Raw genomic sequence first — 13,599 nt, forward strand, 5'->3', positions numbered from 1 at the left:
ATGAACAACATACACAAGAGCAGTCACAAAAACATGTTATAATGCGGAAAGTATTAAGTAATGCTGAACGCCAAAAACGATTTCGTGCTAAAAAATGAGCATTAAGAAATAGATCAACTCAAAGTAGCTTTCATCAACCACGAACTAGTGCTGAACGTCAAAGATTATACAAAGCAAATAAGAAATTACGACAAAAAAATACAGAAACTCAAGAAGAAGAGTTTACACAAACCCAAGAAGAGCAATATGTACAACATCTCGTTAAAGAATGTTAAATGTTGCAAATAAAAAAGATATTTTACATTCAAAAGGAAATTAAATTAAATTTTACCTATTCCTGATCCATTTATAAATTATTAGACTAACAAGAATATTAAAATTATAAAATACAATTATTATTGCCATCATGCGTTAAACAAGTTCAATATTTTATGGTTTCTATAAATTTATGAAGTAAGTGATAACGACTGTCGAGCGTCCCGTGACGCACACCATTTTTTTAATGGCTACCTCCCAACCCCTTGGGATTTCAGCCAGGTCGATTTTTTAAACAGTTTTTAAAATTTAAATTTAAAAATTTAAAAAATTTTTGTCAGCTCGATGATACTTTTTGATGAACCTCGGCCTTCAAGTTCGTAGTCTTAACTTGTCTTCCTGACTGTGTGTAATGTTTAATAATTATTATAACTTTCCTTCCTAGGTTTCAGTCAAAATGTGAAATAAAAATGTTCATATCGTGTATTTCATATAACGTGTGGGCGAGACAACAGCGCCATATATCATCAGATTAAAATTCAAAACAAACCCATAATTGGGAAACATTTGATTCTTTATAGGCAAAGCTGTTTTCAAAATTTCGTATTTGTTTGAATTACTCTAATTCAGTTAAGTAATATCGGTATATGAAATAGACGATATTTTTATTCATCTACCACAAATTTTGTAAGTCTGGTTTAATAAAAACCATATTTTCAGCATTTAATACGGGTCTCAGGTTTTAGTAGTAAAGAGGATTTACTTCTATGTGCCCTTACTTTTCTGCTGCGGGCACGCAAAATTTATTTTCGACCAATTTTTCTATATATATTTAAAAAATATTTCTTTTTGCTACGAAATATTTACCAAACATGTAAAAATTTAATAAATACTTATGTAATTTGCTTATGCTGTCTGGGTAGATCGAAACTCACTAAAAAATATATTTAATTGGTAGGAAGTGGAAGCGAGGACGGTCGCAGCGACTCAATCTCAGCCAACGAAGTGGCCGAATATTTGGAAAAAATCTCCATTGAAATGGCCAATGAAGTGAAATCGGAAATTCGGGACGTGGTGAGTGCGGTGGATGTTTTTATCACGCCGGAGAGCAACCATTTGAGCTACTCGAGATCAAACCATTGTGGCGAACCAAGAATCAGTCCACCGCGGCGAGAAGAAAATGTCTGCAGCAATACGCCGGGAAGCAGCAGCGATACTATAAATAACTTGATAACGGCCCACAAGCCAGGCGATGGAGGAGCGTCACCCAGGAAAGAAGCGCCAGAAGGCAAAAACAGAACGTTGCCGATTTCCACTGTTACCAGCGTTAGCTCCCAGGACAGGTACTGATTCTTCTTTGGTAGAGTGTTTTCTTCGATATTGACTAAATTTCTGTGTTTTTAGCGGAATAAACCTGTCGTTCCACGAACAAGATCAGTCGATGGCAGGCCAGTTCAAGGCTCGAAGCAACTCCGACTCACGCGGCCACCGAAAGTCCGAGTCGGAAATCCGATTCTCCACGCTTCAGATGAAAAGATCTACAATCCAGCGGGACTTGAGTGACGATCCCAACACTTTGGAAAATATGGCGGCCAGGAAATGGAGCTGCCCAGAGAAGAACTTGTGGAGTCCAGTCATTCAAGCCATCACCGAGTACAAGATGATTAAAGATGGTACGGCGTGATGTTGCTGCTGGTTTTGCCAAAAATCAAAAATTTTCCTTGCAGGCGATAAAGTCATGGTGTGTCTCTCAGGAGGTAAAGATTCACTCAGTTTGCTGCACACTTTACTGCAGTATCAAAGCCATGCCCAAAAGGAGGGAGTTTTGTTTAGCATTGGTGCCATAACAGTCGACCCAGACTCTTCAGGATGCGATCCGTGCACTCTCATTCCGCACCTCAAGAGCCTGGGCGTCCACTATATTATTGACGACAAAAAATGCGACCCTGGATATAAAACTGGTTAGTTTGTCTGTTAAGTAACTGTGCGGAGTTGTTAAATGAGTGAATCTGTTTAAGAAAAATGCGAAGAGGCCAAAGACAACCTTTCGAGCTTCTGTACAGCCGCTCTTAGGCACAGGCTGTATTCGGCAGCCAAAAGCTCCGAGTATAATGTCTTGGCTATTGGACAACATTTGGATGATGTTTGCGAAAACTTCCTGCTGTCCGTTTTCCATTTGGGAAAAATGCGGACCATGAGGGCGCACTATTACATTAAGTAGGCTCTATTTAGGAAGCTTTTCTTCATTATTCATGAAAATCCGTTTTTAGGGAGCATGATCTTCGGGTAATTCGGCCCTTAGTTTACGTGCGGGAAAAGGCTGTACGACAATTTGCTAGCAATGAAAACTTGCCAATATCGACTGACCCTGCAAATCCGAATCTTTCAAAGGAGCGGCAACGAATGAAGCAGCTGCTCACTCAACAGGAGATTCTCTTTCCCAATTTATTTCTCAGCCTTAAGAACGCCCTGCATCCCCTTATCGGTAAGTCCATAATGTGATAGACGTAATGTGAATGAATTTGAGTTCGCTTCAGGATTCCAAATCAAAGAATGTGAGCTGAAGTGTCGACGCCTATCGAAGAGCTGCAAAGAGCAAGATGTTACTGATTCTCATGAAGAAACTGATGAAGAGCCCACCATCTCAGATGACTGATTTTTTTATTTTATTAGGATTTTTTACATTCAATTTTAACGTGTTTGATTTGGAATTGTCCAAAGTACAAATTGGCGACTTAATTGAAATTGTTTGATTGTTATTATGATTGAGTCTGGTTTGTTGAAGAATTTTGAAAAAACGTGTGATAATTACATTTGCTGCAGGCACAGAATCAACAACTCAGAAGAAGAAGCAACTTCTGGTCTGTTTTACACCGAAAATTATGCATTTTGCAGATTTTTCTCGTAAAGATATTAGTCTTTTTCCGGTAAAACCAGTAACTAATCTAGGTTTAGAGATAAGTTCTTTTCCCGATATGCTATTCCAAGCGAATCTAAATAGATCCAGTCAATTTAGGCTTAAATGTTTAAGTGTCGCGTTCCAAATTGGAACATTGTATGCATTAGATTAGCTCGGGATAGCTTTACGTCCACAAGATGAAGGTTCATCGTTTGCTGAGTCCCTAGCAAACCACTAAGGCCTAAGCTGTAAAATACAGTCTCTATCTATATTCCACTTTTTCTTTTAATTTTCAAATTGCTTCTAGAAGTTTTTTGTAACACCTTTATCAGAGAACCCCCTATGTATTGATAAACGCTATTTATATACAAAACGCTTTTTTTCTCAATTTATCAAAGAACTGTTGTTTTGATAGTTTCATATTCCTCATAAATCTTAAGAATGGTTTCAACTTGTGAAACGTAGTTAGTTTGTAAGATCTTTGTCTTGGATAGGTGCAAGAAGTGACTTATATAATATTTTATAATTGTTTTAACGAAATGTTATTTAAGATTGTTATAAAATGAGCAAAAGTGAGAATTTAATTTAAATACTTAATAAATAAACATAGCAGATTGGGGCTTTTATTTCACGTTCTACAGGCCAAGGGAAAGAAATAAAATACCGATTCTGTACAATAGTGTTTCAATTAGATCTTGCTTCGCCTACTTTTGTGCGTTCGTTCATCAGATGACCTGGACCTGTTTCTTTTCCTCGGTTTCCTCTTTTCTTCTCTCGCTGACCTGTCGGTGCGTTGCAAAGACTTTCCAATGCGATTTTCAAGATTAATGGGACGCTCTGGCGACTCAGACCATCTCCATACGTCTTTGTGTGAATGTCGAGAACTATCGGGCGAATCGTCAAACTTTCTATGTCTTTTTCGCCTGGTTGATTCATGGAACTCCTCGGCGTGCATGTACAATCCTCTGGGGTTGCGGAAAATGTGCAGAAAATTGCAAGAGTTCCCTTTCGGGCATTTGTTTCTGAAGAACAACCCTGCAATACAATTTCAAAATAAACGTTTAGTTAAGTGAACCGTATGAGTGCAGTCATACCGCAAATAGCGTTTCTCCAGTTGGAAATGCTGCAAAACTCTACATTCAGCTGTTTGCCAGCGTAGAATCTGCCGTTAAATTTGTGATAACTACTTAAAGCTTCCCGGGTAGTTTCATATTGAATGTACACGTTCCCCCTCAAATGGGGCTCGTGGTTGCAACAGGTTACAAACCGTCTACGAAGGAAGATTTTCAAAAATTACATCTTGATGTATTCAGTGTTAATAATCTGAAGAAACTATGGGGCTACCTGATTTTTCCACATTTCTCCAGCTCGAGGATGACATCGTAAAAAAAATCCTTGTAATACTTAAACGTGTCCTCTTTTTCGAACTCGAGGCTGGAATCGCTGCCATGTTCGTTTTCCTTCACTTCCAGGCTGAAGAAGCATTTGAAATGAAAAGATTCCTGAAGGACTGTTCAACAAACAAATATCCTTTTCATTGGAATATTTACCTTATATGAGTAAAAAAGTTGGTAATCAGTAGAGTGCTGCTTACACCGGGTCTAATGTGATTCCTTGAGCACGTATCAAAGAAACGACAGGCGCAGACTTTTTGAAAAAACGGACATGGTTTTTTTCCGGGATTTGTTTCCATAGTTCGCTTCAAATGTTCTGGAGTGTCTCCACCTTGCTCGAGAAAATCCAACAGTTCTTTTACGTGTTTTTCTTGTTGGGCGCGTTCTTCCTCTAGTTTTCGTTCCTAGAGAGTTAATGTTAAGAACACGAAAAAAACTGGCTACAGACTCGAAAATAATGAAAATAATTCGACCAGTTCATGACACCTTTAGGCTCATCATTATTCATAAATCTTCAAATCAATCAGACAAAATCCAACATTACCTTCTCCAGCTGTATTTCTTTGAGCTTTTCTTGTTCACGTTCCCATTCAAGTCGTATTTTCAAGTTTTGCTTCAGTCTCTCATCCTTCGCCTGTGCGAGTCGCTCCTGCAATTTGCGCCACTGTTCTTGTGCTTCTTCTTCCACTTTCCTCCATTGCGCCTCCCTGGAAATGATTGCTTTTCACATTAATTTCATGAACTCCCCGGTTTCCTAAGGGTAAAAGTCTGCAGCTGTTTAGTTTTTGGAGTGTATGTAAAAAGGTCGTCTTAACTGTTAAGGATAGCGGGGAATAAATAACTATATTTATTTTGTGACTAATCGATTTGCTAAATTTAATTGAAGTCTTTGCGACAAATAGACTGTGTTTTCGGATGAGGTTTATGGCTTACCTTTCGGCAGCTTGTCGTTGTTCTTCCTCTGCCTGCTCTTTTTCTATTTCTTCCTGCCGCCGAAGAAATTGCTGATACTCCGGTTGGGATTCAACTAAATGATTAGTAGCTACTGTTATACATTGTGATTTTGTCCATTTTGACTATCTTTTATTTTATTTCAATAAACCGAACGAAAGGAGGATTTTTTGCTTATGCGAGGATTGAAAAAGGTGTGCAAATTTTTTTGGGCAAAAAAACTGTGATTATTTCAAATCGAATCGAGCATTTTAAAGGCTGATTTGGTGATTAAAATGAACAGGATGATCGACTTTTCGTTGTTAAACTTTGAGGTCAACTTGGATGATTTTTTATATTAAATTGGTTGTTGCAGAGTTGGGTAATTTCTGGTGTTTTCTTCACAGTTTTGCGAAATGAGCGACTATGAATGGACTATTTGTCGAATGAGTCGGAAATATTAAGCCTTGAGCGATTAGACTGGAGAAATTAACACAGTGAAAAGTGATTTTTTGATAATTGCTGGGGACATCAATCCTTGGTCTGCCCACACTAAAAATGTGTTCACCGACTGGATAATATTTTTATTGACAACTTTTCTTAGTGATGGTTTTTGGGCAAATGAGATTTTTGTCTACTTTTCATTCATTCACTACTTTTTACAAAAAATGAACTCAACATCAACAAATCGGTGATATTCAATGGGTGAAAAGCAGTAGGAAACGGCATTTCAGCTAAAAACACCATTAAGAAAAGTTGTTAATAAAAACAGGTATTACCGCTCAACTGTAAATAATGTATATTCTTACCTTTGCGTAGTTGCGCATCCCTGGCTTGAGCTTTAGCTTGCCTAATGCGCTTTCTTCTCAATTTCTTTGCGGTTTTCCTCCATTCCGAGTGTCTACTTGATTTATTAAGAAAAACCATACTTTCCCAATAAATCTTATTGGTAAATTATCAGTGGTTTCACGTTAAAAAGGATACCGACTTGGCCACTATTTAGTCTCCAGCAATGTAAATGTAATTGTAAAGTCCTAAAACACACCTGACGCAATACGTTTATCATTGAATAGAAACATTTCATTGATTTCCAGGAATTTTCAATTCAAATTGGGGATGAACCTGTCGCTGAAGCTCGCCGAATTCTAAATTTTTAGTTATTTTAGTTTCAAGTACATTTGAAATTAAACAATTTCAGTAAGAAAAGTGCTTGGATCGTCTATAAATTAAGCCAAACAACATAGATAAAGACACTCACAGATCACAGAGGTTATTCTCCACAGAACATACAGGGGGGATATTTTGTGGTTATTCTCATACTCTCACTGAAGACAGGTCAACACCACAGATCTGTAAACAACACTTCCAGCACAGAATCCCACAGATCACTGATATCTGTGATCTATGGTGATCTGTCAAGACTGACCATAGATAAAGACTGATAGAAGTCGAGTAGAGTCGAAAAATATAGAAGAGTGTTAATAGATAAAGAGATATAAGATAGAGCCAAGCAGTATACTCTCTAAATATCCCATTCTATTTGCAGCGCTCTTGCGGCCTGAGCAACCAAGCTTTCAATTTCGCGCCATATTCAATTTTCTTTTAGGGTTCAGGGATAAAAAAATACAGACGAAGCAATTGTATAAACATGTATTGGTATTTTTTACACTGAAACTACAAATATTCCATATTAGAAAATTTAAATAAAGTTATGATAAACAAAATCACTATTTAATAATGGTTTTTGGAGGATATTTGACATCGTTATAAAGCAAAAGTTATCAATAATCGGATGAACATCTTTATAGCAGCTATTACAATTGATGATACATAATCATCGATTAACAATAACCTTTCTGAAGTTTTACTATGTTTCTTTAAATAAATGAGATGCGAAGATCATCGGTACATAGTCAGTATACGTGTAACAATCAAGAACATTTTAACAAACCGGTTTTTTACCTTCAAATTTTAATATCCATATATAGAGAGTTACTTTTTACGGGAACCTACAACTATAATTTTTTGCTCCAAATCCACCATAATTGCCGCAGCCGACAATGCTGCTCTAGGGGTGGATCTCGTGTAAATCAGGCAAATACAAAGGCCGTCGTAATAGCAATTATATAATACAACACAAGTCAGCAATATGGGACTAAAAGTTCTACATCTACATGGCAACCAAGGGAAAAGTAATGCCAAATTTACCGAAAGCTGAAACATAAAAAAAATGACTTGGTGAACAAAAAACAATCCTCCAATAATGCAATAAACAATAAAAAATTAAATTATTCGGACGGATCCAAGCCCCTGGAAAGCCCTACTACAAATCGTTTAGAAAAAAATAATTTATGAAAATTTTTAAATTTGTAAAAATTAGCCCGAAATATAAATTGTTTGGTCAGGATCACACACAACATAATATTAAATATTAAACAATAAATAGCAGTAAACATTCAAAAATGCATTTATTCGGATGGATCTCAGCCCCTGAAAATCCCTAATACGAATCATTTAGCTAAAAATAGTTTGCTTAAATTTTTAACAAACATGTGATTTAGTCACCGCTGCGAAATGCATACTTATGTATTATACATACATGTATGTATGCTGGTTTAAGAAAAAAAAATTTGGAAACGCAGCGCAAAATCTAAATGGGTTGCCCAGGATCACTCACGGTAAACGTAATGCTGAACTTACCGACAGCCTGCATTGTACCACTTGGAAAAGGAAAGACAAATCTGTTTTATTACATGAACTTAGTAGAAAACCCAGTGATTTGATTGGAAGGAAAAAGAAATAGGAAACTCAAACGAAAACTCAACTCAGTTCAAGTTAAAGGCTTATAGATTAATAATCCTTCTTACCTGCTTTTAGCAAACTTGCGCCCGATTCTCCATTGTCTCTCCCTTAAGCTTCAGAAAGCACACACTACACGAACAGGCAATGAAATTCCACAAAAGTTGAAAATAAATGTGGATTACACTCAGCAATTAACAGGTAAGATGGTCGACCGTTCGTGCCTAAATGGCACCAAATTGGTATTTTTATCCCGTTTATGAACAAAGAACCGCCAACCGATTTAGTCCCTTGCCCATAATAGACTGAACTAAATGTGCTTTCCGATAAAACTCATGCGAAATTAAGTTGTTTATCACATATAAAACGCATCGAGGTACAGAACTTACATAATGATAGAATCGGTTTGCTTGCTGGCCCTTTGGGTGACTCATTGTATTGCTTGCTGTTCGATTTCAGTTTTTTTCTTATTGGCGATTTTCTAGAAATTTCCCGTTCAATATCGAACTGGTTTGGATATTTAGCGTAAACAAAGTTGCTTTCTCGGGTAAAGATAAACAAACATCCCCATTCATGTGGCGACTTTCGAATGCTCAATTAAATACTCGCTCTCCGATCAATCGTTTGCTCAATTGTCATGAAACGTAAAAACCTTTTTGGCTTGATCTATTGTGAGAGGCTGTACAATTTTGAGCAGATCCACCAGAATCAAAGTACATACCATTCGCAAAATGTGCTGTGATTTGTGAATGCTTTACTTGGATTGCACTATTAAGACCGACGCATATTTCGCACTTTTACTCAACTGCACGCTTTCCTTTAAAAATTCATAACTTTCCATTTAGAGCAAGTAGCAACTTGAAACGTTGACACCCTATAGAGGATTCATGTGGTTGATAGCCCTTAAATTTCCACTTCAATCGCACTAAAGCCTGATTTTTGCCAACGGTTTGAAAAATGGGTCAAAAATTCGCATTGAAGATGTGATCGCAGCAGAACACTCCTATTTTACATAGTAAAGCAGTCTCTACTATGGCCATTTTAACTAGTTAAGATTGAGCAAAAACGACTTAAAACTCGAACTGTCCTTAATATTGATAATTGTGTATAAGAACCGTTTAACTTTGTGTTTAATTCACGTAAAGAAAAAGTAATTATCTGGTTTTGGGCTCTCTAGATTTCGATAATAAAGAGTGACTTCCGTTGTAGATTATCCCCTTAATAACACTTTTTTCTTAGCGAGATTTCCAACGACGGTACCTTTCGACCTTGGAAAGTTCACCATTCTCCCCTGCTTGGCTCAATATTTTGTGTAAAGACAAAGTTTTATTTTACATGATGTTTGGCTTTGGTGGCATTCAAAGTGCTGGTACCCTCGTAATAAATTTTTAAACTTTGAAGTGTCATGGCGCAGTTTGAAATTTTTCAATCAATTTTGTGTGGTTTGAATTTGGTTCTATTCAAGAGACTGGTACCATCATAATACATTTTTAAACTTACAAGTGTCATGGCGCGGTTTCTAATTTTTTCATCAAATGCTTCTGAAGCCGGTTTCTGATCAATCAGTTGAGACATAGGAATGCGGGTTTTATCACTCGAAAGCGAAATCTCCATGTTATCTGTGGTTTGAATTTGGTTTTATTCAAGAGACTGGTACCATCATTATGAATTTTTAAACGTTGGAGTGTTCTTGCACGAATTTTCAATTTTACATTATTAATTTCTGAAGCTGATGTCTACGCAATCGGTTGAGGTCTCGGAATGAGGACCTCAGAGCTTTAGAACAAAAGCTTCATTTTATATGGTGTTTGGATTTGGTTGAATTCAAGGTTCTGGTAGCCTCATAATAAATTTTTAAACTTTGAAGTACGGTTTCCAATTTTTTTATCATGTGCTTCTCAAGCCGGTTTCTGATCAAACAGTCAACAGTCTGACACCGTAATATGGGTTTCAGTACTCGAAAGCAAAAGCTCAATTTTATATGTGGTTTCAATTTGGTTGCATTCAAAATACTGGTACCATCGTAATGAATTTTTAAACTTTTGGGTGCTTTTGCTGGATTTTTCATTTTTACTTTATTAGTTTCTGAAGCTGATGTCTAAGCAATCGGTTGAGATTTCAGATGAGGATCTCAGAACTTCAGAGCAAAAGCTTCATTTTACATGGCGTTTGCTTTTGGTGGCATTCAAAGTGCTGGTACCATCGTAATGAATTTTTAAACTTTGAACTGTAATGGCGCGGTTTCTAATTTTTTCATCATATGCTTCTGAAGCCGGTTTCTGATCAATCAGTTGAGACATCGAAATGCGGGTTTGATCACTCGGAAGCGAAATCTAATTTTTATGTGCGGTTTGAATTTGGTTCTATTCCAAAGACTGATATCATCATGATGAATTTTTAAACTTTGGAGTGTTTTTGCACGAATTTTCATTTTTACATCATTAGTTTCTGAAACTGATGTCTAAGCAATCGGTTGAAATCTCGGTATGAGGATCTGAGAGCTTTGGAAAAACGGCTTTAATTTACATGGTGTTTGGATTTTGTTACCTTCAAGGTTCTGGTACCCTCATAATAAATTTTTAAACTTTGAAGTGCCATGGTGCGCCTTCTAATTTTTTTATCGTGTGCTTCTGAAGCCGGTTTCTGATCAACCACTTGAGACATTGGAATGCGGGTTCCTTCACTCGAAATCAGAAGCCCAATTTTACATGTGGTTTAAATTTGGTTCCATTGAAGAGTCTGGTACTATCGTAATTAATTTTGAAACTGAGGTGTTTTTGCGCGGTTTGTCATTTTTTCATCACCTGCTGTTGAAGCCACTTTCTGAGCAATCATGCGAGATATCTGAATACGAAGCTCGACCTTAAAAAGAGAAGCTCTGGTTTACTTGTGGTTTGAATTTGATCCCACTAGCGGTACTGAGACAGTCATAACGCATTTTTAAACCTTGGAATGATTTTGAGCTCTTTTTACATCGACAGCATCCGCTTCTGAAGAATCGGAACATAAGCTAAAGTACGTAAAATTGAATAAAGGAAAAATTGCCTCATTAAAATCAGATCGTGTATTTGGCAAACCACTTGCAGATTATGTTGCGTTATGATTTAATAAATTACCTTTAGTATTAAACAGCATTGAAATAGAAAAAATCGATTTGCCAGTGAAGTAGCTCGACCACCACGAAAATAAAACGACCTGATAGTTTGAGAAACAATGAATGTCCACAATTTATTAAATTATTCACACTTATCAAATTGTGGTCGATAAGGAAGCAAACATGACTTTGGCAAATTTAATATTTCCTAGGCAATATCGGGATCGCAAAAACCGCAGAAAATTTCACTTTTTCAGATTGCTGGATATTTCCTGTTTTCCAAAACTATAAAATAAATCGTTTTCTCGCCAATTAATTATTCAAAAAAGAAAGCAATTATTTTAGCGAACCAGGCAATACCTAATTAACACATCAGCAGCAATTGGTACATCAAAATGGGAATAAATGCTTTTTAAAATTTAGTAACGACTGGTTGTAAAATTTGTTTGGTTCAGTATTCTAATATTCAGCTGCCTGGTACGGAAACATTATGGAAACGTTGCGGTTATATTGAACAATAATTACAGTTCATCGGTTTATTATTCCACTTATTTAGATCTCTGGCTTTGTAATCTCTGAGTTTTAAATTTTCAACTGCAAAATTTACTAACAGCTCGGGTTTAATTTTATTGTTATTGTTGTTGTTATTAAGTACTTTAATATATTTTTAAGCATCTCGATCGATTTGATTGTATTTAATTTATTATCACATAATCACATAATAATAATTTATTATCACATCATTTATAATAATTTATTGAAAATGCTGCCAGAGCAATTCTTTTTAGCTGAGGCAGCCATAAAACGATCAACTTTTCTTGTGCACCGATCACGTTACGAAAAGGAGGACTTAAGTATCGGTCTCGGTAATATTATATAAGTATTTCCAAGCTTTTGTAAATAAAAAAACCCCAGTTGCTCCATAGAACGTAAAAACGAGATTCCTATTATAAAAATCAGATTGCGACCATGCATCAAGCAATAACGAATTGAAAATGCCTAAAAAGTCAATTACCTTTGCCTCTGATAGTGAAATCTGAATAACTTTTGCTGTCATTAGAGAAATTTTTCAAGTTCAACATCTACAAGCGCATATAAATATAATTTAGAAACCACATACTTTAGATAACAATTTGAAAAAGCCTCCTCGAAATTGCGAGCGTCGCAAGAAACTGCCCTAAGTTTTATACATATTCTTGAGGAAGAACTGCCGCATTATGAGAAGTTTTTAGCGTGAGCACTGTTCCTTCGAAATGTATTTGCTGTTTTTTTTGTGAAATAGTGTCTGGTAATCTAGAAGAAAAAGCCGGATCAACAAAAACGGAAAAGGAAAACAATGAAAGTGTCCACTTACAAGTTTTTACATCCACAATCAAAATTCATAGTTCAGAAAAGTAATCACAGTTGAAAATGTGCATGTTTATTATTCCGGAACCAAAATAATGGATTCCGTAAAATTGGTGACAGCGAAATGAATTGATTAGCAATTGAACGGTAATTTTGGTGGATATTGAAATAAGGAAACAATGTATTTCAAGTTTCAAGTTAAAAGAAGTTGAGCTTCGATTAATTGGCTTAAGTAAGTGCGGCCGTAAAAAGTCGTTTGTTATCGGGCCGGTTAAACGTTTCGAATGCTGAAAAAGCCGGAGAAATCGATTCCATCTCTTGGGCCCCATGAAAAAAAATTGGCGCATGGTAATGACACTAATGTGAAAAATTACTCGGGGTTTATTCTGCCAAAAAAAACACCATCATTATATGCTTTGTTAGTTCAATATACCCGGCTGCGGAAACTAGACCACCGATCAACTCTTACATAAAAGTTAAAATTAATTTTGCCAGACAGAAAGTAGGTGTTTTTCTACTCGTCTATAATTGTGGAGTATTGCTACTAACGTAACAAGCTTTTTACTCCGCAATTTAATCAGCGGATTCTTCTTGCAACTGGACAACGCCTATACAAAGTTTCATTCATTTTGTTTCCTTTGCGCTCACTTTTAAGTTACGAAAACAACATTTTGCGTTATTTTGCTAATTCACAGCGAAATATACAGACTGACCATTAGTGACTTTTGAGAGATAGAGAACCTTATTTTAATTTATTTAGGTGAAGGGATGATTTTTGGTGGCTTCAACGGACCAATAATTTTGGGAGTTCGGAGACCAAGTGGTCCGTTTAAGCCGCGAAAAATTATCCCGTTATTTGAATTTGGGACGCTAAAAAATCT

General features: G+C 36.3%; 2 protein-coding genes and 1 long non-coding RNA gene across 3 annotated transcripts in view; 1 reads left to right on the top strand and 2 right to left on the bottom strand.

Annotated features, from left to right (window-relative positions):
• LOC109542941 overlaps window positions 1-3,768 on the top strand; it is a gene marked incomplete in the record, with an annotated part of 24,866 nt that extends 21,098 nt beyond the window's left edge. Inside the window, 6 exon segments of the mRNA XM_048661752.1 lie at window positions 1,214-1,598; window positions 1,660-1,928; window positions 1,983-2,216; window positions 2,274-2,472; window positions 2,526-2,740; window positions 2,793-3,768. Of these exon segments, the coding sequence (XP_048517709.1) occupies window positions 1,214-1,598; window positions 1,660-1,928; window positions 1,983-2,216; window positions 2,274-2,472; window positions 2,526-2,740; window positions 2,793-2,911 (1,421 nt within the window).
• Window positions 3,752-6,825, bottom strand: LOC109535037 (U2 small nuclear ribonucleoprotein auxiliary factor 35 kDa subunit-related protein 2). The gene is made up of 7 exons (XM_048661753.1): window positions 6,288-6,825; window positions 5,482-5,575; window positions 5,093-5,255; window positions 4,705-4,952; window positions 4,499-4,627; window positions 4,249-4,424; window positions 3,752-4,189 (listed from the first exon to the last, which is right to left on the bottom strand). Exons 1-7 carry the CDS (start codon window positions 6,403-6,405, stop codon window positions 3,843-3,845), a joined length of 1,275 nt encoding a protein of 424 aa, XP_048517710.1. The 5' UTR covers window positions 6,406-6,825; the 3' UTR covers window positions 3,752-3,842.
• A 287-nt stretch (window positions 6,826-7,112) lies between these two features.
• LOC125502529 lies at window positions 7,113-10,861 on the bottom strand. Its single transcript, XR_007280297.1, has 2 exons — window positions 8,346-10,861; window positions 7,113-7,692 (listed from the first exon to the last, which is right to left on the bottom strand). It is a non-coding gene; the product is annotated as an uncharacterized LOC125502529 (long non-coding RNA).
• Between the last annotated feature and the right edge of the window lie 2,738 nt (window positions 10,862-13,599).

This window comes from Dendroctonus ponderosae, unplaced genomic scaffold (assembly GCF_020466585.1).
Source record: "Dendroctonus ponderosae isolate FM_Combo_2020 unplaced genomic scaffold, Dpon_F_20191213v2 Dpon_F_20191213_1, whole genome shotgun sequence".
NCBI lineage: Eukaryota > Metazoa > Arthropoda > Insecta > Coleoptera > Curculionidae > Dendroctonus > Dendroctonus ponderosae.